The sequence below is a fragment of the Ammospiza nelsoni genome, chromosome 6, assembly GCF_027579445.1.
Source record: "Ammospiza nelsoni isolate bAmmNel1 chromosome 6, bAmmNel1.pri, whole genome shotgun sequence".
NCBI lineage: Eukaryota > Metazoa > Chordata > Aves > Passeriformes > Passerellidae > Ammospiza > Ammospiza nelsoni.
The window spans coordinates 24683410-24710965 of NC_080638.1; the positions used below are offsets into that span (position 1 = coordinate 24683410).

Sequence of the window (27556 nt, forward strand, 5' to 3'; positions counted from 1 at the left end):
ACACCCCAAATGAGGGGATGTCTTTGTGCTCAATGGGCTATTTCCAATAGCTTACTTCACTTCTCACATCTTGTAATTCAAGTTGCTCCACCGTTCCCAGTGCTGTCCCTGCAGAGGGAACAACGAGGGTTCTCCCTCTTCTTTTGCTCTATCTCCTGCCAAGCCCTACACAGCATCTGGTGCAAAACTATGAACTACACAAAAATGCACCTCTGGCAGAGAGGAAAGAAGAGCTGTTTGCAAAGCACTGAACTTGACCCCATCCAGCTCCTGGCCACCTGGACAGTCAGTACTTGCTAAAAGCAGAAAGGGCTATAAACCAGGGGAGGTGCAAGGCTTACCAAGTAGAGTAGCCGGTTCCTTTGTAGGTTGTCTTACTGCCCTGTCTCCTCAGGGATTTGGTTCCAATATGCCGGCCTTATTTTGTGCTTTGTTCCAGTGGGTTCAGAGCCTGTGATCCCATCAGCCAGTGCCCCTAGAAAACTGGCTTTTTTCCCTGAGCCTGCCAGGCCCACACACTTCCCTGAGCCTTCCTCCCCACTGTTCCTCACCTCCTGCAGAGGGGCTGGGGGGGGTCCCACTGATGTTGCTCCCCCCATTTCACCTGGCAATGCCACCAGCACTGGGTTACACACTGATTCATGCCGGTAAAGAAAGAAACTCCTTTAGAACCAAAAGGGACTAACAAAAAAAAAATTTAAAAAATTATAATGCAAAATTACCGACACAAACTCCCCCCTCCCACCTTTCCCATAACAAAAAAGCCCAGGAACTAGACTTTCTTGGGACGACGTCCAACTTGGTAATAATAATAAATGCTGATGAGGATGAAGAGGGCTCGGCTGACCAGGAGGAGCACGGCACCTGTGGCTATCCGGCTACTCTCAACCAGGGAGACAGTGGTAACTAGAGAAGAAGGAGAGAGACAAGGCAGAGGTTGGTGATGCAAAACCAAAAGGAGGCAAACGCACAATGCTGTTTTCTGCTGCCCTCTAACGCAGAGCTTTGGCAGGAACTGCTGAGCCTTGCAAGCGCAGGAGCTTCCAGCACAGGCTCGTTCACATGCACAGTGAACCCACGGCAGAGACTCTTCACTGGCTTCTTGTCACAGTCTTGAGGCTTGCCATGGACCCCAGAGCTCTCCCTTATAGAAACCCTGCTTTCAAGGCAGCCCCACATTCAGGCAGCCTGAAACAGTCATTCAAGCAGATGTGAGTTTCCATTGTGCTCAGGCACAATCTGGGAGTCACATCCTCCTGAGTTTGCTTTGTGGCTTGAATGCTTCAGTGCTGATAAACATTTCTCAACTTTAGGAGCATCTACAAAATATGCACAGTCCACACACATTGCCTGTATTGAACACCTCTCTTTTCTGGCCACCAACACATAGCTTGTATCTAAACCAGCTACACACTGAGCTACCGACACACACACAAGAACTCCCTCCATTGTTAAATATAGATAAGCTCCCTAGAAACAAGTTAAATGCTATGCTCTGTTTGGGTAACACTAAACATCCCCCTTTTTAGAGTAGGTTGCAAAAATCTTTTCTTGTTAGACCCTGCATCTAGGCAACCTGCTCCAGTAATGACTTGTGTTGGTATGAAGCCCAGGACATTTGCAGGGAGAAAAATTAATGAATTGTCATAGGGTGATGTTCAAGGAGCAGCTCAGGGCAGAGGCTATTCCATGGAGGAGAAAAGAGGCAAGCAGCTGGCAGGGAACATGCTCCACAACTGCCCTGCCCACCGTGGATCCCGCTTCCCATCACGCAGTCTTCACACCTTCCTCCTCGTCCCGACCGACCCGCAGGCACTCACCGAGGAACTGCACGGCGAAGTAGCAGGCCTCGGCCAGCAGGCTCCAGCGGATGATGGCCTTCTCGGCGGTGTACAGGGCGTTCCACATGATGAGCGCGATGCCTGCGGGCACAGCGGGGCGCGCTGCCCGAGGGCCGGGACAGCGGCCAGGCCGCGCTTCCCGCCCGCCCCGCGCGGTGCCGCTGCAGGACGCGGTTCGGGCCCCTTTCCCTTCCCACACCGCATCTCCGGCTCCCCGCGCCTCCTTGTCCTTCGCCCCCTTCTCCTGAGCCCTTCCCGGGACGCCGCCGCCTTCCCACGTCCCCTGCCGCTCCCACGGAGCCCCAGCCGCGGCCCAGCGCCCCTCCCCGGGGCCCCTGCAGGCTCCCTTTGCTGGGGTACACGGGGTGATTCCCCAGGGATTCGGAGCAGGCACAGCCCTTCTTACCCTATCTGCAGCACGCCTGAATCCCTGCTAGGAAAAAGCAGCAGTAGCCAAGCTTTTCAAAATACCCCTCAGCAATTTCTTTGCTAACAGCAGATGTTCTGCTCTCCAGCTGCAGCAGGTGTCTGGCTGGGCACGGACTTTGTCCCCTGCTGCCGTTTTGGCCACCTGTCCCCTTACTCTGTGGGGCAGCAGCATCCCAGTACGGCACTCACTGAGGAGGGCTCCTCCATAGAGCCGGATGGGAGTCTTGCTGCTCACCGATTCTTCCTCAAAGATGGCATCGAAGAGCTGATCAGGGAAAGCGAGGGCCTGGCAGAGGCGAGAGAGAAGCTCAGCAACCTGAACTGGCCGCCAAAACATGTCCTCTTGGGCAGCAGCCTCCAGCATCAGGCCCTTGTGGGATTGGAGCTGCTGGCCGGGAAACTGGCAATTAAGGAGGCTCAAAAATATCACCATGTCAACTATCAGCTGCATGGCTGGTTTTTGTGACCAAGGCTGCCATTCCTTGGTTTATGGGCCCTGCTAATGAAAACAGACTCTCAATGGGAACAAACTGCAAGGACACTGTTGGCAAAGCCCATTACTGAGACACAGCGAGGGCAAAGGCCTCGCTGGAGAAAGTGGTAGGAGCTGCTGGAGGTAGGGGAGGAACAGAAATGCCAGGGACTGAAGGGCCCTGCTGGGGCACCCCTTTAGCAGTCAGGAGCTGGTTCTTGCCAGGACCACGTCCCTCACTCACCATGACAGCAACCCCGGAAAACATGACGGCGGAAACAAGCTGCCAGACCCTGCATGAGAGGGAAGACAGAGGACCCAACATGAGCTTGGAGATGACCCCATCACTCATACTTCACAAAGCATTTCTAGCTGCCTGCTCATTCATCAGCCTTTATCCTTCCCCCATGCACAAGCAAGACAGCCAGAAACCTCCCATGGAAGGACTCAGCTTTCCACATCCCACTAGCTTCAGTCTCAACATGCAGACCAGCCCCACTAGTGAGACAGACCAGACTCCCCCTCACCCAAGCAAAGAAGAGAAGTGACCCTGCCAAGAGGATGTTGCAGAGCAGGGTCCCCACAGGACACACCACTCTGTCACACAGTAGAACAGGAGCTCCTTCAGCCCAACACAACCCTTGTAGTTCTCTGCACATGCAATGAGACAAGAACTTGAGGGTCTCAGGCTAATTAATGGGGAGAAGAATGCAGAGCTGGTCTGGTTCCACAGCTTGCAAGAAGCCCCTGCAGGGAGCAGTGATGCTGGCACAGCAGCAGAGTTGGTGTCTTAAACCAGAGCTAGCAGGAATGCTGTGGCCAAGGGGCCTCAGATGACCCAGCTCCAAGGTGATCAGTACCTTACCTGAGTCCTAGTGGTTCCCGGACTGCAAACTTGATTTCATTTCCCAATACTTGGCTAATCTGAAATTGAAATGAAAGGCACAAGCTAAGCAGATCCTTCCCCAGTCTTTAGGCAGTACTCAGCAGCCCAAAATCATGTATCTAATCCCATGTGGGAGTTTATCTCAGAAGGCTGGAAAGAGGAGGAGGACAAAGGATTCAGCTGTGACTTGTTTGTCCCAACACCCACCTTGATTTACATGAGGAGCTGCAGCCTCTACTACTCCCCTACTGGGATCAGCTACCTGCAGCATTCAGCTGGGAAAAGGTCAACACCAGCTCCTGTTTCCTCTTACCTATGGAAGAGAGGAACTGACTCCTCACACACATAACCTGCATGTCCCATCCTGATGGAGCACAGGTTCCAGCAAAGCCCTCTGTCCTGCTGTCATGTGCACACTGCCCAGAGCTGCTCATGTTCATGTGAACATGCTCACAATGCCTAGCTATAACTACCCCAAACCACATGGATGGGCAAACCCTGGTTTGCCTAGCAGAAGGTCCCTTTTCCACCATTACTGCACATGGGCTTCCCTCTCTGCTGGCCTCACCTTGGAGCGATGGACCTCGCCGTCATCATCCTCCCCGCCGACGCCCAGGATTTTGCGGGTCTTCAGCCTGCTCACCAGGTCGGTCTGGCTGTGCTTCTTCATCAGCGGCGGGGGCTGCTTCGCCGCCATGGTGCTGGCCCTGCCCCACCAGCCCTTGGCTGCCAGGGGGCACAGGGAGGCTGCAGGAAGCGGCTCCGCTGTCACATGAAATTTCACGATGTTTGGGGAAAATAAAACAACCGCCGCCACAAGGTCTTCCTGTTAGGCCGGCAGATGGCTCCTCATCCTCGCGGGGCAGGGAGCCTTGGCAACAAGGCCGGCCCCAGTTACAGGTGGCTCATCTCAGAATGATCCTGCTGTCTCCGGGATCTGCCATGGGAGGGGAAAGAAAAGCTCAGAGCAGAGTGGCTTCAGCATGGACATTTAGTTAGAAATGCTTTTGACCTACAAACCACAATCTTGTCTATCCCAGCATGAGGCAGTGCCCAATAGAACCTCTTTGCTGTTTTCCAGATTAGGGGAATTAAGTGTGTCTCAGACTAGGGGAATTAAAATCATTAAGTAATTCTTGGCCTTTTTCCTTTTCCCATTGAATACATCACATTCTTCAGCTGCCATTTCAGGTCAAACCCCAAACAAGTATCAGTTACTTATTTGTGTGTCCCCCCACTCACATGCTGCAGCCCCCAGGCTGTGCCAGAACCACATATCAGCCCCTGAGCAGAAGAAGCCAGAGGCATGATTTTCCCTGAAGATTCTCACTTTGCTTTCAGGGAAATTATGGAAATTAGAAATGACAAATACTATCTGGGATAAGTAAATACAGGCAACGAGACTTGAAAAAGATAACTTCTGCCCTGACATGTGTGTAAAGCTACAGGTATTGAGTCCCATGAAATCACTGTCTCATCCCACAAACATAAAACCCTGGAAACCCTCAGTTCAGAAAGCCTTTTCTTCCAATTTGTCATCATTTTATCTTGGCTCAGCTGAACACAAACGCTTTTTTCTGTTTGCCACTTGGCCCTTCCAGAGACCCACAGAAATTTCCCCCAGGCACCAAGCACAGCTAATCCAGCCCAAGCAAGTGTAGGGCTCATGCCCCAGCTGAGCCTTCCCAGAGCTGTCCCAGGAGGAGACAATTTATGCTGATGTCTAAAGATTTCACAAGTCTTTGGAGAGTAATAAAATGAGTACAATTATTTTGGCACTGTGCATGCAAATGTTGTGCCAGTGCCTTGCAAGGGATTTCCCTCTCAAAGGAAAACCCTTCCCTGTGGTTGTTCAGACAAGAACAGCCAGTCCTGTCTGCAAGTGCCCAACGTCACTCTTTCTTTAAGGCAAAGTTAAGAGGTCTTGCTGGGATAGTGCAAAAGGTGAGCCCCATGACCAAGGGTTTGATAAGATCCTTTCAGCAGACCAGGCAAAATGCTTTCCAGTGAGCCAGTTGAGCTACTCAGTGCTTTGGAGGTACTTCTTTTGGATTGTAGCAGGGCTTGTTCGGTCGTGGGTTTTTGCTCTTATTCCACTGAATAACTAAGCCCAGGTTCCTGGAAAGGCAGCACGAAGCCAGATGCAGCAGTCAGGATCTGGAAATATTTCAGAATTGGAACAGTGGAAAACACCGACACAGGAGGAAGGTAGAAGCTGTATACTCAGGCCTACCTTTGAGCACAAGGCAGGAAACTCAAATGGTAACTGACAGTAGAAAAGTTTGAAAGATTTATTATGTCTGGGGTTTGCCAACCTAAACTGTCACAATAAATTGTGTGTATTCAAGTCTAGATAATCTGCACACAAAATCCAGGCCAAAGCCAGAGTGATGTGTCTAAAAGAAAAGCTCAACATCTTTAACTAGCTACAGTTTCTGCAATTTTTTCTGCTCCTGGCTGCTCCTGACTAACAAGGCTGGATGCTGGATGGTTTCCCACCAGAAGTGCTGAAACCAGAGGAGACATGTTGCTGTGGTATTTCTAGCCCAGCAGTTTCTGATCAAAGCCATCCATTCCAATCGTGAAGCAACAGTCTTGTGGTGAATGCTCCTCTCTCTCACTCTGAGGCCATCCCATATCTCTGAAGTTAGGGGGAAAGTCTGGCAGAGGGCCCAAGCAGGAACATCCTACTGGCTCCCCTCAGGGATAATAGACCTGAAGCTTGCTGGTCTTGATAGGACTTGGGGTGCTGAGTGTGCTGGCCATGCCATCCTGGTACTTCTGGATCTTTCCTGGTTTCTTGCTAGGGGAAGCTTGATGGCCACTACTCCTGCTCTGGCCTAATGGTCAGAAATGCCAGAGGAAGGGAAGATGGGAAGGGGGTAAAAAAGGAAGGAAAGGGTAAGGGAAAGGAAAAGGGAAAGAGGAAGGGGAAAAAAAAAGAAAGAAAAAAGGAAGGAAGAAAAAAAAAAAAAAAGAAGGAAGAAAAAAAATGTAATAGATAATTTCTCCTGAGACCAAGAAGCAAAGAAAGGTGGGACTCCATGACTCACCAATGAAGACTGCACTGAATAGCTTTGTGGTTACAGAGGCAGTTTAGCAACTGGCTCAAGGCCAAAAGATCAAAATTTGCCTTCATCATTTGTCTCGCCAGTTGCTTTCAGGGCAGGAGTTGGTGGAAATTTATCCACATCATCATTAACACTGCTCTCCCATTAAGAGTTTCCACTAATTTGTGGTAAGCCACTGGCCAAGAGCTGGGACAACATAGGCCAGACACAAATGCCAATAAAACAATCTGGTGCATAAAGCCACACTCCTACAGCACAGCTAAGGCACGGCCCCACAGCCAGTCCCACATCTCATTACCCCCGGTCCAGAGACGGAGCCAGCCTAAAGGATGCTGAATATTAATGGCTAACGAGCTAATGAATGCAATTAGTGCTAATTCAGTGACATTCAGAGAGAAGATGCTGAGGATTTGAAAACATTATACTTACATTAATGTATCCTGACACACTGACAGTTTAGAGGATCGTTTCTATTAGCCTGTGAGTTTGCAAAGGGAAACCTCCACCTCCTCTTTCTCCTTCGAGTCTCTCCTCCTTAATCCTTTTTCCAAGCATCCCAGGGACTGTGCAGATCAGCCACCATAAACAGGCAATTCCTACTCCCTGCCACAGCTCTCTGTGATGGGCAGTGCTTATGTGCAGCTGAAAGAGGGTTTTTTCTTCCTAGATCTCTTTTCTTTGCAGGCTCCTTTCAGTGTCAGCTCTCTTGCTCAGCTGTTTAGCATACTGCATTCAATTTTGATAGCTACTGCTTAGTGGTGCAAAGAAACCTCACTGGTGCCACACCAAGGATAGCTCAATCTCTCCCACCTCCACAGCTCTTCCCCCAACATCTCCGCTTCCCTCCCAGCGTCTGGAGAGGCAAGCTCCGCAGCGTGGGAGAGAGGAGACTCAACTGCACATGCCACGGGGCTGCAGCAGCCAGGGCTGCGCGCCCACCACACACTGCAGAGCCAGACCCTGCTCCAGCAGCATCCAGAGCTCACTGCCTACAGCTCCTGCCAGCCAGAGCCTGACTGCTCGTGGGTGGAAGCTGCCTGCCTGCGAGGACATGGCTCCCCAGGGCCCTCAGAGCAGGGATGCTGCCCACTGCTAAGCTGGATGGTACTGTCATCCACAGTGCAGCCTTTTACCTGACAAAGCAGTGGTGCTTGAATTAAAGAGGTGGCACTACAGAACTTCTCACTCCAAGGGTTTGATGGCACTTCCAATCTGCAGGCAGAGGAAGAGACTATGAAACTAGAGCCAAGCTGGGACGATGAAATGTTTATACATATCAGTTGGACACAGTCTGTTCAGCTCCATCACGTTCAGGCCAGAGAGAGGATTCTTGCTCTCCGGTTTTAGAGTTCCCAAGTCAGTATGTCCAAGACAACTCAACATCTTGAGTCTGCTTTGATTTGTTATGCCCAAGAATTATCCAAGAGGGTGCAGTGGATGTCTGCACTGGATGTGGATGTCAAGCCTAACAGGGCACTTGCTATGCCTACACTTGCCCCGCCATCTTCTACAGAGCACAGGCTGAGAACCATACTAATACTAAGTAGGAAGCAGAGGCAGTGTCCCTTTCCAACACTGGAGTTCTCTGGGAGTAATCTGGCAGAGCCCAGGGGAGTTTCCCAGCACTGCAGCAGTACAAGGAGATGTGCATATGAGAGGGGCATCCACCATGGTCACTGTGCTGTACCAGCCCTCATAAATGGGCTGACACTCACAGCATTTCTCTTGCAAGGGCCCAGCAGCTGTAATGGATTTGTCCAGCTCTTCTGGTGTTCCTTCAGGCTGTGTCAGTTCTGTGTCTGCTGCTGAGGACAGTACCAGGTCCACAGCAGCTGCCCTGGACCCTGTACCTCATCAGCCACAGAGCTGTTGAGAAAGCCTGGGCTCAAACACATGCTCACAGTAAAGAGTTGAGGCAGTGGAAACACAGGTGGATTAAGGACAGGATCCACAGACTATCAAGTACCTTGGTCCTTGCAAGCACAACACTGTTGCCTAATCCCATGGGACCCAAGACTCCTTTTTCCCCACCACACACGAAGCTTCAGTCTGCTCACTTTTATGTTCTTAAAATGTGTTCATAAACAACCTCAGACACTTCAGGACTCTGAAATCCTGAGGCATGAGGTAAATTCTCTGTGTCTAACCCAAAACTACACCCGAGAATCACAAAACATCTCTGTGCATCCTATCTAAATGGCCAAGCAAGAGTTTCCCCTGGAAGCCCGTGGTGCAGCAGACCCTGAGCCAGAACTACCCATGTCCCATGTAACTACCAAAATATAGCTATTTTCATCCTGTATTTCTGCAACAGCACATCCCAAACCCACAGTGACCAAACCAGCTCCCTGCCTAGATTTCTATCAAGCGTGGAGATTTAGACTATTAGAACCTCTCTACCACCAGCCGGTTGGGAATTAAACTTGATCAAGCCAAAAATAACCTGATGCTCAGGCAGTAAAAACAATTAGCACTCAGCCGCCACAGCAGCAGAATGTGGCGGCTGCTCCCGCTCTGTCTGGCACAGTCTGTACCCCTAAGCAACAGGGAGACTTCAGATTTCTCACCTGTAACAAGCCAGGTGCACAGGACTCTGTTCCCGCATAAACACCAGCCCTTTCAGCACAGAAGGCTCTTTGCAATACCAGCAGGAAGCATGTCTTGACACAGGCTCATCCCCAGCCCTGCCACAGCCCCTTAAACAACTCTAAAAGGCACAGGGAGCTGCTTTCTCAAGCAACTCTAAAAGGCACAGGGAGACTGTCATCCCTAGGGAATACCCACAAGCCTGGGCAGTAGATTCCCTGTCCCTAAATTATGAAAATGCAAAGTAAGATCCTTAGGTCAAACGACATCTTCACTGGTGCCTCCAGACCATCTCCCAAATCATCTGCAATGCACCAAGAGCCTCAGGCAGATCTAAAGCTCAGCCTTCAGGCTGAGCACATCTCATGGCCAGACACCATTGGATGGGCTTTCCAAAGCTGTTTGTGAGAGGTGCAGAGCTGCCTGTGACCACGAAGCCTTCACTTGCAAGGCAGTGGCACCCAGTGCCTACAGCAGCTCTGGAAACCTTAGACCTAATGGATATGGCCAGCATCACCCCTCAACAGCAGACAAGGAGTCCTCTGCAGCCTGCTGGGGAGGAAAGAGTTAACTTGTGTTGTTTACTCAGTCACCACTTCATGCAAAAAAGGACATCCAAAGTCTGCTCAGCCTTTTCCATGCATCCTCTCCTCTGTCTGCTCCAGAGTTGCTTTAGCCCAAGCAGGCTCAGCCCCTGCACCCTCCTGCACCCTGTTCCTCTGCAGCCCCTGGGTGCAGCAGCTCCTGCCCCCAAGCTCCCTGGGGCTGTACAAACATCCTGCCCCAAGAGGAACCACTATTGGCTATATCCCACAGCACCTGGGAGGTACGGCCCATCTCCGGGATTTTATTGCCCACAGGTTTCAAATTTCCTTTTACAGAGAGCACAGCAAAGTTTCTATCTGTGTCACAGGATGTGTTATACAGCAATCAAAACCTGTAAAGTGCTCAGTTCCCCTGAACAGGATAAAAAAGCTCTGTTGCTCTACCAGTTTCTCAGATGGGAACTATAATTAAACACAGCAACCTCTCTCCTGCTGGCCTGCCAAGCACCACCTGCAGCAACTCGCTGACCCCTCCATGCAAGCCTGGGCAGCACCTCAGGGGAGAAATGCTTGTCTGCCTCTCACAGCAGCTGGCAGGGCAGCCTGTGACAGGCTGCATTTCTCAGGCTCCCCACGGGTGCCCGGCTGGACACCTGGCCCCACCGTGGCCCCTCTGTATGCACTCAGGGGGCTGCTGCCACAGGGGACAAACAGACTTCACCCTTCAGCTACCACACACGTGCACTCACACCCCATGTGCAAGCCTGGCCATGCCACCCTGCCTTCTCAAGCAGCCCATCCCTGGCTGCTGAGGTGTGTTTTGGCTGCAAATACAAAGGATTCAAGGTACAAGCACAATGGTGTACAACAGCTGCTTCAGCAGCTCTCATCTGTCTTACTTACATAAAAGTCCACCCCTGCATCATCCTCTCTCTGCCACTGAGGCTCTCAGCCCAGCCAGCCACAGCAATCCATCACCTCAAAGCTTCCCTTGCTCTCCCCAAAGGCTCTGGCTGCCACATCCCCACCCAGCCCCTTGTTATCTCAACAGATGGCCACAACCAAGCAGTTAAGTTTCCCAGGAAGCTGGGAGGATGGAGAGAGAGATGGGGAAGTAGGACGTATTAGGATCGGGTACTGTTTTTCTTTAAAGGCATTAAAAGAGGAGAATTCCTCTTTGATTCTCAGCTGCCTTAGACAGGTGTTAGTGAGAGACAGCCCCAGAAGCTTAAGAGGCCATCTGTCCTGCAGACAATTTCTACAGGGAAACATTAGAAGGAAAAATAAAACCCATATGCATACACACAGAAACACACACACAAAAAAAAAAATTAAAAACCCACCCAAGTAAATCAACCCTTGCTACTGAAAAAGAGCAGTTTAAAAAGCTAGGAAAGCCCTTCAACCAAACAGGGTAATACAAGTCAGTTTTACAGAAACTGTGATGCAACTGCATTTCATCTCCTCTGCCTTGCATCTGAGGTATAGCAGAGGCTCAAAGGAACTCTATGGAAAGACACTGGGAGGAGCAGGAAGGAGTCCACACACACTGTGCTTATCCACAACACCACTGGATACTGAACCTTCACAGTAACATGGAGCTTCTTGGCACTTCTTTTCCTGACAACCTCAGACCTCCCCAAATTTTCTTTCTACTGTGCCCCCAAGCACCTGACAAGAGACTTTCATAAATGCTCTGGGAAGCCAATGCTCTTTATTCTCAACAATTCCCTGCACCTCTGTCCTTTTCCAGAACACAAAAGAAAATTGTTAAGAAATTACAATTTGGGACATTAAGTTCCCTGAGCCACATACAGGCACAACATCCATCTGTATACTGTCACTGAAATAGTGATTTCAAAGCCATTTTCAATGAATTCCCTCCCCAAAGACAATAATCTACACCTCCAGCAATATTAGTTCTCTATCTGCAATCTTGGAACTTACTCAGCACAATGCAACCACTGTGATTTATACACTCTCAACATGTCTACAGCCATGAAATGGAAGATGAAATGAGCCTGTTCCGCTCCATAACCACAAAAGCAGATTCCCAACCAGTTTCATGGACCAGTTTGCAACCCCAGCCTGAGAACAACTCCTGCAGGACACCCCAACAGCATCAGATTATTTTATTCCATTTGTGTAGAAAACAAAGAGCTTCTCCTCTCCATAGTCTGTCATGATATGACCAGATGTGCAGTCTAGGCAAACACAATAGGGAGGAAAAAGGGCAGACGAATAAATTTGCATTTATCAGGAAGATTGCCTTTTGGTCTAGTCAGGATATTTCCTGAGTCCCAGGCACATAGCGACTCACACATCTCATTGTACAAGCAGTAGTTTCCTTCCATGACACAGAAGTTCTGTAGATCCGGCCTGATGTGAAATGGCCCAAGCAACTATTAGTCAACAGATGAGTTGTTAACAGCCCTGTTACAAAGCATTTCCCATACACATGGTTACATCTGCATCCTGGATAAAATAATAAAAGTTTACTATTTATATAAATACATTTAATTCATAAACAATATGTTATATATTAATAAAGCAAATATAAATGTACATCTATACACATATAAATATATGTATTTGTACATGACCATATGTATATAAATATATGTTATATATACACACAAATAAGAGACATGGGTTGATTTGTATGGACTTACTTTGAGTCTCATTGCACAATCTCTTGTCTGGTTAGTAAAAAGAATTCAGACTAACAGACCAACCATGTAATGTTGGCATTCACCTGTATTTTGGTCTCAAGGGTGAGAGAAGCAGCTTGTCCCAGGCTCTTTCCTGGGAGATGTCATCTAGAGTCTCAACTCCTGCTTCTAGGTCAACCATTTACTGCCCTAAAGACTGATACCACCTGTGACCTCTCAGCCCTGGACTACCAACTACACATTACTTGGACCCATCACTGCAGCCTGGGAATACCTTCTCACATCTCCCCTAAATAATCTGCCAACATTTCCTGTTCATTCACATGATTAGAACACTGGGTTTATTGCTCCCTCATGGCTCCTTAGACATTAAATAAACCCAGACATGCAGACAGGCTCAAGGAGTTGCTTAGCAAAAACATGATGGAGAAGGCCTCCCAACAAAACACATACTTCAACTACTTGGTAGCCTATCCCAACTTGGCAAAAATCTCCCTCTGACACCTCAGCAGTTTCTATAGCAACAGGTTACTGCTAAAAATGTCAGATGCAAAATTCCCCATGTTGGGCAAACAGAAGCTAGGAGGACAGATTTAGAAGAGGAAAACTTCTGAATAGCTGCTGCCAGAGCTAGCACAAGCTCTGCTAATTCACAAGTTGGTGGTGAAACAACTTGAAAGAAACTTCTAACAACCCACTAGAGGGGGAACACGTGGTGTACAGGGACATGTCTGTGGAGCACCATTCCACAGCATCCCTCAGAACGAGGAGGAGCCACAAGATCCCCCTATCCTGCAATGAGGCACTTGAAAGTGAAACCAGCTGTTTTTAGGAACAGAACTACATCATGCAGAATAGGAAACCTGAAAGCCAAACTATTAGATTACACGTTTGGCAGTACTGCTGCTCCTTTCATAAAAATCAAGACTGGGTCATTAAACCTCTGAGAGCTTAGTTTTCCCAGATGCATATGAAAAGTAAATCTGCCACAGATCATACAGCTCATGTACAACAGGTGAGACACCTTAAAACAAGAGCCCAGCCACTGTACCCCACCAGTGCCAGGTCGTGACACCTCAGCCTGCTCTGTGGACTCCTGAGCAGCACTTGGTTCATTACACACAACACGTCAGAAGCAGAAATGCCCTTTCTGGCCTGACTAACAACCAGTTTAGCATGAAATTGATTTTTTCTTTCTGTCTTCATTCACTGCTGGTGGGAGAAAGCACTGTGGAAAGCTTGGGGTGAACCTCACATGGATACTGCCTTCACACACACCAGAAACTCTCAGAAGATTCTCGTGGTCACATTAAAGCCAGATGCCGAAAACCAAAGCAGCCACAGCTCAGCAGAGAGCTGCACACAGGAGGAAGGCGGAAGGAAGCCCACCACACTAACAACAAGTGACTTTATTTGCCAGTGTGGTTCTCAAGTCAGAAGCTTGAAGAACTCACAGGCTTTCCCCACAAACACAACACCCACCCCTCTGGAACTCACCCATCCGACTTTGCTTTTATGTGCTGCTGATTCAGGGGAAAACTGCATGCAGCCATGTATGTGGATGTGCACGTGTTTGTTTATGCATGAGCTGTCAAGCCCCCAATTATGCACAGATCAACAAGGCTCTTTGAATTCCCGACTGTGAAGTGCGTGACATTTAATCTGAGCCTTCCTTTTGGATTTCATATCGTGCATTATCAACAATGGCTATTCAGCACACAAGTACCCTTTAGAAAGCTTTCATCAGAAAAAAGGACTCATATAAAGGAGATTGAAAGAGACAATGTCTCTGATGCATGACAGGTTCTCCAGCTTCCGCAAAAGACCAGTGTATGTGTACTTTGAAGAGCACACGCAGAGTCAATGTGCCCCCAGCCCAGAGTAAAAGCACTTCATGGGTGGAGAGAATGAAATTTGGAAGCATCAACTATAGCCTGAATCTGTGCATCTTCTCACCTCCGTCTTTTAGGCTCCCTCAGAAATAGGCAGGGTGCGCCAACTCCCAGAGACGTCCATTCTAGGACAATATGTACCATCTCCTGCAATGGTTCACCTCTTTCCATATACCACAGGAAGAGCCCGGATGATGAGCAAGACTAGCTTTTGATTGCTTTTATATGGATGGACAAGATCAAGATCCTTGCAGAGAACTTTTCACTACCTGATCCTAGGCAAACCCTGTATGACTTTTGCCCATCTTACAGCATGGAGCCACACTTTGGGATTATGAAAAAGCTGGACAACAACATGCCAAAAAGGGTATGCAGATGCTGTGTCCTATAGTCACAGTCACGAAGGACCCACATCAGCCTAAGGAACTAAAGCAAGATTTCTCTTTTCATAGCAGAGAGGAGGCAAAGGGGTAGACACCATTATGTGGCATGAACAGTCTGGGTGACAAAGAATATCTTGAGAACTGAGAGGTCCTGCAGGAGCTCTCTCTCCATCTTGCCTGGCACATGCAAGAGAAGTCTTAGGAAAAAAATGTTAAAGGTAGTACTGACTAGTTCTTCTCCCTACTTTTGTTTGATTCTTCTACCCCCAGGGAAAAGGAGGCAACAGAGATTCAGGCAGCCAAATGATAGCAGCATCAGTGCTGACAAATCAAGGTCTCAAGTAACCATGGAAAACACAGCATTGCCAGATGTCCCTTCTCTACTATCAAAGGTTGTTTAAGGACCTTCCCTTCTTTTTCAGTTTTAAGTCTCAGACACTTGGATACAACAAGTTTCAGTAATATCAGGATCATCCATCAGGACTGTGTGTGTGTATACACATACAGTGCTTTGCTACTGTGCTTGTGTATAGAAGAGCTCATGACATAGAAGTGTCAGGTTTTAGTCAACACCTTCCCTTGTAATGTCATTTCCATGCAGCCAGGGCTCTGGGAGTTTCAGGTTGGCCTCTTCTCCCACATGTCCTTTGACTAATGACAGGCACTTGGTTTGCATGGTGATGTGATGCAGGGAATCAACTGGCTGGAGGGGATCAGCTCAACTGCTTTATTATTCCTTCATCCATCAACCCTCAATGCATCCTACTTGTCCAGAGATTTAAACAGTGGACGTTGTCACAGTTCATGGAAGGGATTGAAGAATTCCTGATGGGTTTTTGCCAGCAGACAAGGCAAGAATACCCCAAGGAGCAGTTGCACTGGGCAGAGCAGTAGGGCAGGAGGGTGGAAGGATGCACCATAGGTGCCTGCTGTTCAGAAGCACACCAGATCTCTGGTTAGCACTTACAGAGACTCCACCAGCAATGCTGATAATAAAGTCAACTAAATTTTACTCTCACTTCACCATGAAAACAACCTGGGAAAACACAGACCGATGGTCTAAATTCTTTTGTCCTGTTCACTGCAACCTTTGACTCCTGGTAGATTTCTGCTTTCTGTGGAGTAATGTTTGGATGCTCCTTATTGCTATTGAGCAGCTTCTACATAAACTTTTCTTCCTAGGCCACAAAGAAAATGTTAGGGAAAAGCCAATACCACCCAGCTCCCCTGGATTCAGTATTGTGGTTTTTGAATTTCCCTCTCCCTCTACAAGGAGGCAGCTCATTTTTATGCCTACTTGGAATATGCCAAACATCTACTGTGAATGGCATGCCAGGCAGCTAAAATTAAATGTCCAACAGAAAGACTAAGAGGGACTTAAAACCATGGACCTTTAAGATATCTTGTTCTTCAGAAAATAGCCTGCTTCCTGGAGCTTTGGCTAAGACTGGCAATACAGCCCTCCATTTCCACAACACAGGGCTTCCTGAGGACTCCATAAAACATGGCAGAGTGTCTGCAGCCAGGCTGTGCTCCAGCATGGCCCACACATCTCTCACACATCTTTGCAGCTACACAGTATAGGGCACTAGTGAGGCTGCTGCCTGGCTGGGTGCATGCCACACACAGCAAGACAGGGGCAGACAGCCAGGAAGGCTGAACTAAAGGCACCTTCTTGGCTGTCAGGAAGGACTGGAAGCACAGATGTCCTTGGGAAACTGCCTGCTCTTTGTCACATCTATCTACATCTACAGCAGCCCTAGCTGGAAGCCCAGAAATAAACTGCAGCAACCAGCAAGGACTGGGATTATTTTAGGGCTCAGCAGCGGAATTCCTGGAACAACATCTGCTGGCTGAAAGAGCTTCTCAAGTCTTTATATGACCACAAGCATCCAACACCAGAAGTTTGTGTTTCAGTCATAAGGTGGCACCACTACAAAAAGTGCTTCTGCTGCCATCATGGGTTACTGAATGAACAGGTACTCAGACGAAAACACCATCTGAGTCACCCATGGAGTTTCCTGAAGACTTGTGGGTTTTCTCTGCAGGTCTCTTTTTCGGCTGCTGACACAGACTCAAACTGTTTACTCTCTCAACCCAGGCAGGATACAGCTAAAAACAAGAGGGTTGCAAGCCTTTGTGTGCTGCTCTGCCTGCACCTGCCCCTCTGGGCCACGTAGTCAAAGTGCTGCTGCCTAATTTTAGCACCAAAAGGAGGGATTCCTCCCTCTCTGGTTTGCAGCAGCAGGCAGCTGCAGAGGGGACTGCACACTAATCTCCCTCTAAAATACAGAACCCCTTCAAATAAATAATTAGGTGGCCAGTGTTATCTGACACTCCCCTGTGCGCATCTCCCGCTACACCAACTTATCCTATAATGCCACTCCTCAGGAGACTGGACTAGCAAACCACGGATTTATTCCTAACTGCTTTTCTCCCCATGCTCTCCTCTGTGCCTTTGACTTAAATTATGTTAATCCAAATCCCTAACAAAAACATCTAGGAAACTCTGCATCAATGGAGCCAGCTACCAGTCCCTATGCTTAGACTTCTAATTTTGGCCCCATAGATTCAGAAAAATGAGCACATAATTCCTGACCACCAACATCAACAAAAGCTGCTCAACCTTCAGCACTAGACCCAACTACAATGGTTTTGATAATTTCCCTGTTTTGGTGATGGACCTCTCCTCCCTAAAATGACAGCAGCAGTCAGTTTAAATCTGGAGCAGAGCTTTCTTACAGACATTGGTCCTTGATTTTGCCCTGTAAGATGAGCTGGATAAGGGTCCAACCAAAGTCTGGTATAAATGAGTCAGGTACAGCCTAGGCAAGGGCTTCCCCATCAAAACCAGAGCACAGATATGCTCAGTAAGATCTTACTTTGCATACAGAGGGATAAAAAGACATTTACAGATTGAGGTAATTGGAGCACATACCCACTGCTCAGAATGGGGATGAGAGATTTATGCACATTGTAAAAGCCAGAAGGAAAGTTTGCTACTGGGGTTTCACCAGAGGCCTCGGAGGCAGAGCTGGGGGGCCAGCACTGTGGTGGGCATTCCAGTAAAACCCTGTGCACATCCAAGCCTCTTTTTGTCCATCTGTCATCCGGGGTCAGCCACACTAACCAGCACCACAGGTGGGCACTGAAACACATGGAGATGCACTAAGCCTTGCAGATGACACAACTTCACAAATAGAAGAAGGCCAAGAAGGCCAGAGAGTCATTTATCATTTGCAAACTCTCAAGAGTGTCTTTGGTTATAGCTGAATTTCTTTTTTAACACCTTTTAGCACCTGAACAAGAGCTTTTCGAACATGGAGTGAACTCATGCTAGCTTGCAATCTCCAGGACAGCACCAAACCCACATTTTCCAAGGGAAGGCAGAAAGCAATGTGAACAGGGAACACCTGGTCGCCTCTTAGGTGTTATTTTTCCTGCTCTGGAAAAAATCCAAATGTATTTTGTGGCCAGCATTGAGTCCTTTCCTCCCAAGACTTATTTTCGCATTCCTAGATCAAAAATACAAAACCCAGAAGATCTATGCTCTATAAATAATGTCCCAATAGTGCCAAGTTCACCAAGCCATTCCCTCTGGCACCAGGCCAGAAGTCAAACGTAAACAATCTCAACATCTTTCTGGTTCACGTGTGCTTTTATCCTGTGCCAAGGGAAAGCTTGTAGCCAAAAACGTAGCACTAAGAAGAGAGACACCCCCACCTCATGCACAGCTGCACCCAGGTCAACCCGCAGCCTCCTGGGCAGCCCGGTGGGAAGGCAGCCAGTCCTGCCTGCGTCAGAGGGATGTACACTTTGTGTTCTAATGCCATTTAGCAGTTTTCACTAGAAATTTGGGGGCTTACTGGGTGAGGACCAAGCACACTCTTCGCACAGAACATTTCATGATCCAAACAGCTCAAAGTGATATTTGTAACCAGCCTGCGGTACCATCCCTCCCAGCCCCTACTATTCAACATGGTGACCTTCAGAGAGCTGCAGGACAAGTGAACACCAGCTGCAGATGTACTCCTGGTATTTTGCACGCTTCAGCACTCAATGCTCAGTGAGAACAATAGGAAAACATTTCCCTTTGGATCACACCCCAGCTTCCAAGCAGCTCCAAATGGACTGAAAACCTCAGGGGAGGGCATGTCTGTGGCTTGTTCTCCAAGAGATCAATGGCCACCCCAAGCCTCACCTTGCTGTGCATCTCTGGAGATGCTCTTCTGTTCATATCTTAACAATAAAACCTCTATAAAACTACTACTACAATAAAAGCTACAGGACCACAAGCAGAAAGGACCAACTTCTCTTGAGGCTGTAGAGCAGAACTCACCTTCTCAGCCTCCTGGCTGGGACAACCACCTACCCAGGGAAGATCTTCCTTCACCTTACTCTGCTCTGCAGTTGAAGAACAAGAACAAACATATACTAAAGCAACCAAGTCCCCCCTTTTCTCAGCTGCCATCAGTATCCAGCCCCTCACTGCTGAGGGCACCAGGACACCACAGGTTCATGGTGTCCCTCACACTCTGCTGTGCACTCATCAGCTGCATATTTATGCAACCTAGCTGAGACAAGGCTAGGGCTACTTGAGGTGCTTTCATGCTGAGCCTTAAGACCTTGTTTATTTTGGGGTTTTGCCAAAACCTTTCTTAGGAGATTTCCTCCCTGGGCAGACTCCCCTGCTTGAACTGTAACTACCATTTATTTGTTTAAAAATCACTTTCCTCATCCACAGGCCCTGAATGCCATTATTCAGCAGACTGCTCTACTGCAGACAGAGTTACTGAACAAGTTATTTATGCCAAGTCCAGAATAGCCAGTGCTCTTGCATACTCTGTAGTTTCTCATGGCTCAGCTGTGCTCGTGGTACCCTAATGTCAACAAGGCTTTGGTTGCTGCTGGCATTTGTAACTCCCAGCCTTTGCAGACCGAGGAGATTAAATGGTACCCATTTAATCATTAGCAGCCCTGATTCTCAGGCAGCTGCAAGAGGGTCAGGTTCCTTGCTCAGGTAAGAAAAAGGCTCACTGAACTCCAACTCCAAGCAGCACTGAGGCAGGGCAAGGAGCAGGTGCTGAATAAGGCGCTGCTTCTTGCTCAGCCTGGTTTACTCAGTCGGAGCTGAACTCAACAGAGAAGCCTAATAGCTGCTGCTCTAGACAAAGCAGTGCACCTGCCCAGATGGGACAGCCAGACCCCGTAAGAGGCACAGCAGACCGCTCAGCACGCAGGAATGTGCAAGCTCTGGCGGGAATGCAGAGCCCGCTGAGAGCTGGATTTCCTCACCTTCCCCTCTGCGATGGCCGGGGGTCTGTCCCGACTCCCTCCCGCATCGCAGCTCCCGCCCCCTCGCCCTCTCCCTCCATCCCCCCAAGAAGCTCGCCGTCCACCATGGCCATGCCCTCCTTGCGGCCAGGGCTCCCCAGCACACCCACCGGATTACATCCCATGGGGAGCACAGCTGAGCTAGCTTCCCTCATCCCAGCCCCACGCAATGCTCTGCCACCGAGGCTGACCCCCTAGCCTGTGCAGTGGCCAGGATCAGCCTCCCCTTTCAGGCACCTGAAGTACTCATCTGGGGACCGTGGTTCTCCGGTGACGCTTCCCGAATGGGCGGAAAAGAACGGAGCACTTCCAGGAAAGAAGTGACATCGGACCCCTGCCGCTGAGTCGAGTAACAGCCAAGGGAAAGCCCTCGTCACAAAGCCAAGGGACCCCTTGCGCGTCACCTCGGCACGGCTGCTGTCCCTCCAACGCTCGGAGCAACCTGCCACCCTCCCACCAGGATACAACGCTCCACCACCTCCTCCTCCACCCATCCTACCCGGAGCGGGCACGGTCCCATCGCAGCCAGCACAAGGGCTGATCCCTCTCCTTAAGCCCCTGTCCGTCCGTCCGTCGGTCCATCCATCCCTCCCCCGTCCGCGCTGACTGCCAGGGGGCAGCGGGGCCGGCTGCCCGCACCGGGTTCCCGCGGGGCGCAGCGGCGGCGTCCGCGCTCCCGTTCCCCGGGACCGCGAGGGGCGGCGGGGAAAGTCCGCGGCGCGGGGGGACGCGCACAGCACTCACCGCCCTAGCGCAGGTCCCGGCGGCGGGGGACGGTCCCGAGGGCTCGGCTCGGCTGCCCCATGGGCAGAGCGGTCCGGGGGCGGCCGCGGCACCGCGCAGCCCGCAGGCGGCCAGACTGAGCCCGGCCCCCGCGCGGCGCCGCCTTTACCGCGCCCGCCCGCCCCGCCCGCGCCGGCCCACGGCGGGCGGGACCCGCCACCGCCAGCGCCACCGCCACCGCCAGCGCCCGACGGGGTGGCCCCGCCGCCCGGCCCCGCGCAGGAGCGCTGGGTTACCTGCGGGCTGCGCTGGGTCCCGTGTGCCTCCTGTGCGGGTTACGCGGGGGCCACCTGTGACCGCATCTTGACGCGTGGGAACAAAGAGCGGCGTCCCGGGGCCGGGTTCCCGCGAGGGAAGGAGGGGCGGGGGCATCCATGGAAATAATCCCATGGGAGAAACAAAAGGCTCCTGTCCCACCCGGCCCGTCCGGGAGCTGCCGGAGGGGGTCCCATCGCTTCATGTCCGACGGGTTGGGGCTACCGAGGGTCGGCAGCGGGACTGTCGCGGTCCTTCCCTGCGATACAAGTGGGGCCTCGATCGTGCTGGTCACGGCCGCGTGGTTTCGAGGGCTGCTTTACGATTCTCTCAGAAAGGCAAAAAAGGAGTAAACGTGGGCGCAGGGAAGCACGCACAGTTTTTCCAGGTGCAGCGGGACAGGGGAAGAGCCTGGCTGCACAGAGAGCTGCAGGGCCAGCTCCCACGGCCAGCCTGGCCAGAGCCTGCTCTGGAGCGAGCCTCACATCACCGGGTCCCTCTGGGAGGATGCTCGGAGACCAAATCGGGCGTGCCGGCGTTCTAATGTTGCAGTCGTCTCAGAGCAGCTAAGATTGTAACGAGAGAGAATGGCAGCGTGGTAAAGGGCATCACCAGGGGCTATTAGACGCGGCGGGGTGGCAAAGGAGCTGCCGGCACCTCTGTCCCTACCCTGATGCAATCCCCTTTTCGGAGGGAGGTTTCTGGTGTGTTTCACGGGACCAGTTTGAAGGTACAGAAGAGGATGATGCCTGTGTGAGGGAAAGGGAGAGGGACGTACAGAGAGTGGGATTGCGTGGGAACCTTTGAACTCACTTTAACCCCATGGATAAGCCCTAATGGAGAATCGCATCCTCAAACACACCATGCGATGAGGTCATCGCAAACACAAGGGCGTCCTTTGAGAAACTGAAGGCTCATCCACTGGGAACTGGGCTGAAATGTACCATTTCACAGAGGCCAAGAAATGAATCCTTGGGAAACAGAACATTTCTTCAGAGGGAATATCTGACATTTCAGTATGTGGTTTTGCTGCATAACAGGGGGGAAAATGCTGATTTTATTTTTATTATTTTTTTTAATCCTAGTTCTAAAACAACTTCAATCCTCCCTTGGAATTAGTCAAACATTTTACTGTGATAAAGTTCAAAATTTTCAGTGTGATTGTGCCAGAACATGTACAAGAGATGAAATATTATACATACTCCATCTGGGCTTTGTGGCATTGAAATATGATAACGAAATACAAAAGCACACAGAGCAAAATGGGAAGGCACAGCCAAAACAATCACATTTTACATTATTGAGATGAAATAACTATGATATTGTCAAACAAGGAAAGTCAAAATATGTCATGCTGGATTTTTTAAAAGAGAAATTTGAATTCAAAGAGATCTCTCAAAATTGTTTCAAAGAAGTAATGAGCAGTTTTCCGAGGATTGCTCAGGCTGCTGCATCAGGGTGAGAGTTTCAGGAGTAGTAAACATTTATTTTCAATGTTCGTCATTCAAACAATTGTGTCATCTGATGTCTCAAGGAACCATGGGGTTATTTCTGGCACGTATAAATGTGCTTTTGAAAATATTACCCTCCGCCAAGATTCGAATTTATAAACAAGAGCCAGAGGCCTTCTGCAGCAACTGCATTGTTTGAGACTGCCTAGATCACCCAATCACCCACCTTTTATTAATTCAGAAGCCTGGTCAAGCCTTTGTCCTCCCTGCTGGGTGTTTCAATGGCAAGACAACTGCCACAGGATGTGCTTTCAGCTCTGCCCCTCTCCCCTCTCTCTTTGATGCTGTTTGCTCAGAGCAGATTGTCACAGCATTAACCCTGGTCTGTGTGACCACATTTGATAAGTAACCTCAGACTCAGAGGCACATTTTTTTCCTGGCTTCCCCAGCGACAGGCAGATGGATGGGTGCAGGCAGATCTCTCCTGACTCCTTGCAGGCAGGCGTGGGGTGCAGCACAGCTCACAGGGGGGCCAGCGGCTCTTCAGCAGGAGGCACTTGTGAGATGTACAAAAGGCAGCAGCTGGTCTGCGGGAGCTTTCACCTGCACCACGCTGCTGCTGCGTTACACGGGCCCAGGCAGGCTTTGGTTTCCCTCCCAGCAGCTTTAGTAAGTGCGCAATCAAAGCCTCGCTGAAGCGGCTCTAGCAGGCACCAGTGGCCTGGGGCTGACAGTGACGTGCAGCCTTGTTCCGCAGGACCAAGGAAATCAAGAGGCTCAGAGTCACCAGCTCGCTGTGCCCCAGGAGCTTCGGCTGGGGCACTTAATCAGGCAGGAGAGAGGCAAGGATGGAAAACCAGCTCCAAGAGGGACCTGGGGGAAAGAAGCAAACCAGAGTGGAGAGGGGAGCAGGGAGGGGGCTTCACCTGCCCCTGGATCCTGCACAATCCAGCCAGAGCCTGGTGTTTGAGCGAAAGGGAAAAAAAAGTAAAGGAAAAATTTGTGAACTATCATTAAGGAATGTCCTGCGCTTGATAAGAGTCCATGGACAGAGACAGTGACTAACAGAGAGTGGGACACAGAGGGATGGGGGCTCAGGGGCCCCAGGCAGCAGTGGGGAAGGGAGAAGTTGGTCCAGAGTCCCTGCCAAGCAGTGCTCATGAATATCTGCTGGAGGAGCATCTATAAAGGAGAAGGGTCTAGCAGCCTCCCTCGCTGCGGGGGAGAAAGCCTTTTGTGTAGATCAAAGGCACGGCAGAGCCCTGTTTTTCATAGTCCTGGGCTGGAGAAACACCAGCCTGCATTCTGCATCTCCAAATAGGACAGTTTGTTAAACACGATGCCTCTGAAATGTGCTAAACCAGCTAAAGCAGTAGAATTTGTTATATGCAGTGCTGAACACATTAAAATACATTCTGAGAGGATGCAAGGCAGGCTGGAGCACAGAGACTCGGTTCTGTTAGACTGAGTGTGGAGCAAGCCACTGCAATGCTGACGGGGAGCATTTGGTTTTTCCTCAGGCAATAGTGAGTCTTAGTTTTTCTCCCAGGTCAGCTGGAGCCTTGGAGGGGGCAGATAAAGCCGGTGGGTGGCACTGCCCCCTGCTCTTCCCTGGGGGCCTGGCCCCTTCTGTCATCTTCTCTGGGAGAGCCAACTCCGGGAATACCCATGAGGGGTATGAGTGGGTGTGTCCTGTTAGTAATGCGTGGAGAGGCAAGAGAGAAAGGGCAGGCTGCTGTGAGGGGCCAGAGCTGGCAGCAGTGGGGTGTGCTGCCTCCTCAGATAGCCCCTCCTGCGCCCCAGCAAGTGAAGGTGGTCCCTGTCCAAGGGGCTGGGGGCTGGAGCCATCTTCAAGCAAGCCCCCTGCCTACACAGCACCGGAGGGGTGTGTCCTCCCTTGCTTAGCTCTATTGCAAGGTGTTGCGTGGGAAGGACTTGGAGAGGACAGCGGGTCCCTCTGGGCCCGGGCAAGGGAGGCCGCAGGCTGGCATAGAGCTGGCAGCAGCCTGCAATTTTGAAACAGCCAGAATAATCAATAACCTGTAGGTGTCTCTGGTTTTTTGGTGGCACATCTCGCAGCTCTGGCCGCCTGTCCCCTGGTGTCCGCCGGGTGTGACCCCAGCTCTGCAGGTCCTGCAAGGTCGCATGTCCCATTTGGACACTTGCATAGGATCACTTCTCATGAGAGGATCTAATTCTGCCCCTGGGGCTGGGCTGGGGCATGAAGATGATGACAGGAAACTTTCTTTACCAGGAACAAGACACAAGCTGCTTTCAGAGCATGGCAGCCTTTCTGTGTTGGAAGGATAGCACAGAGATCTGGTGCAGGGTGTGTGTCCCCAGGCTGCTCTTTGATGGTGCTGCATAGTCAGATGGACAGGCTTTCAAGGGGAAAAAAGCTGTTGTGAAAATTGTGTTTTCTGATCTGTGAAAAGTGACAAGGCCTAGAAAGAGGAAAAGTAGGTTCTATATTGGCACAAACTTTTTGCTCTTCTTTCAAGGAAATCTCAAAAACTTGTTCCTGGTCAAGGCATTTTGATTTGAGGCCTGCAAATGGTTGCATTTGAATCTCTGTCTTTTAAATAATTTTGTGTACACACAAAGAAGAAGCAGAAAAATTGTCATTGGAATACAAATTTTAAAAACAATATCTGGACATTTTCTCTGAAGCAGAATAAGACATACTCAATGTCTTTGAGAAAATAGCAATTTAGGAGGAAAAAACCCACCAAATCCCACAACAAACTAAAACACAAAAATTAAAGTGAAAAAGCTACTCCCAGAGTGTCATCTGAAGGAGCCAGAGGGAGCCTTGTGTGTACCCAGAGTCATTGAAAAGGGCTCCAGCTCTTGCACAAGACTCCTGCAGAAGCTTTGCTATCTCAGCAGGTTGGGCACAGACTCCATCCCCTGTAAAAGAAGGTCACATTGGAACAGAGCAAGATTTTTTTCCCTCCTCAGTGGCCTCCAACACCCCTTTGGCTTGCCACCCTTATTTTTCAGAATTCTGAAATGCTTTTTTGCATATAGCTGCTTTTACCCCCAGCTGCTCACCTCAGCAACTGGGCTCCTCTGAGCATCCATGAGAATACTCTTTTCAGTCCTTTTATTCTACATTTGAGATTGTTTTGTTGTCCCTACAGTATGTTGAGATAGTTGCTGACTTCAATTTTCACCCTTTGGGTTGTCATTTTCTCACACTTGAAAATACTTCCTACAGTTTCCTTTGAAAGACGCTACAGAAAATGTGCTGAGTGGTAAATTTATAAGCTATAAGATCAGGGAGGATGGTTAGACTATGTAGTCCAAACTCTTCTACCCATGACAGCTTTTTGAGTTTCACAGCCATAACATAGTTTGCAGAAGAGAAGTCAGGACTAGCTTTTCCCCTAAAGCTGCTTTGCAGTAGTTACCTTCCTGAACGCTGGAGGACTAGAGTCAACACGCTGTTTGACCCTGTGTCTCAACCCACAGGTCACCTTGCTTTCCCCCACACAGCCTTCTGGAAGGCACGTGGCTGGCAGGGGCAAAAGCCATCCTGTTGTGCACGTCCTACAGGCAGCACCTTGAAACCAGCAGCAAGTCTACGGGGTGGGCACAAAAACCTGGTACGACAGGCAACCGAGTGCCTCTCCCCTCCCAGAAACATGTTGTGATGTTTGATCAGCCTTGTGGGAAAAACATACCTAACTTTGCATTGGGGTTTGCTTGGCATCCATCTCTGGTGACCAGAGGTTTCTGTACTGATGGCTTCAAGGACATGGCACACCTGGAAGCAAAGGGTGACACGCTGTCCTCAGCAGTGCTGGGCTTGTGGTGGTGATGCCAATACGTGGAGCAGCTGTGTTCGCCAATGAATAATTTGGAGCTGTTGCACTGTCACTGACATATTTTATGAAAATCCTTTTGCTAGGATTTTTCTCCTGAGAAGCTGAAAAGCCTCAGAAAAGAAATGTAAACAATAACTGTCTGATGGCTGTGAAATGTGGTCTGGAGATGGTTTACCAACAGGTGCATCTTTGATTGGTCTCATGTAGATTGTATTTACTTGATGACCAATCACAGGTCCAGCTGTTTTAGGACTCTGGTCAGTCATGGGTTTTTTATTATCACTCTTTTCTAGCTTTCTGATGTCTCCTTTCTCTTTCTTTAGTGTAGTTTTAGTATATAATTTTCTTTTAATATAATATCATAAAATAATAACTCAGCCTTCTGAAACATGGAGTCAATATTCTCATATCTTCCCTTGTCCTGGGGACTCTCAAACACCACCACAGTTGCATCTCAAAGCTTCTCCATGTGTTTTCTTCCTCATGGATTTTTTTTTCTTTTTTTTTCGCCAGCTATCATCTTCCTTAACCCCAGGAGTGGCAGCTTTATGGCTTCTGTATCTAAAGGTCTTACATTCAGTTTTCACAGGAAGCATACATATTTTACATCTCCTATTAATAGATGAGACACTACAGGGTCATCTCTTGGATTGACATTCTGCATTTGTCTCAAGCCTCCCACCCAGGGTAATTTACCTTCCAAACCCTCCTTGGTGCTCAGCAGATGCAAAACAGCCTGATTTGCTGCAAGAAAAATTGAACAAGCCATGTGTGGATATGAGAGAAGTGTGAATCTTGAATGGAGAGAGTTGGTTTTTGAGAGTTGACTGTTGAAGTGTGGCAATGCTAAGAGTCAGCAGATACCATCCCAGCAGGCTTTGTTGCCTGCTGGCAGCCCCAGGTGCTGTGTCAGTGATAGCAGTGCAGTGATTATACCTGGGATTAGATTTCCACATGACTGCCACTTGTAAATGGTCCATGATTATACCTTGGGCTGTGGTTCTTGTGGTAGTGAGCAGTGCAGACAGGTGAGCAGTGGGCTGTGCTGTGGGGGCTGCAGCTCCTGCCCCTCCATTTCCCTCATGGCCAGAGCCCTGCAGCCACCTCTGGCTCCTCACCCACAGCT

General features: G+C 49.6%; 1 protein-coding gene across 2 annotated transcripts; it reads right to left on the bottom strand.

Annotated features, from left to right (window-relative positions):
- Positions 1-680: 680 nt before the first annotated feature.
- Positions 681-20956, bottom strand: TP53I11 (tumor protein p53 inducible protein 11). Of its 2 annotated transcripts, none has more exons than XM_059474446.1 (7): positions 20856-20956; positions 4197-4565; positions 3608-3666; positions 2987-3035; positions 2460-2556; positions 1821-1922; positions 681-906 (listed from the first exon to the last, which is right to left on the bottom strand). In XM_059474446.1, the coding sequence occupies exons 2-7, from the start codon at positions 4323-4325 to the stop codon at positions 773-775; spliced, it is 570 nt and encodes a 189-aa protein (XP_059330429.1). In that variant the 5' UTR covers positions 4326-4565; positions 20856-20956; the 3' UTR covers positions 681-772. The 2 variants fall into 2 exon arrangements, with proteins under 2 accessions (XP_059330429.1, XP_059330428.1); XM_059474445.1 differs by lacking the exon at positions 20856-20956 and adding an exon at positions 19117-19181.
- Between the last annotated feature and the right edge of the window lie 6600 nt (positions 20957-27556).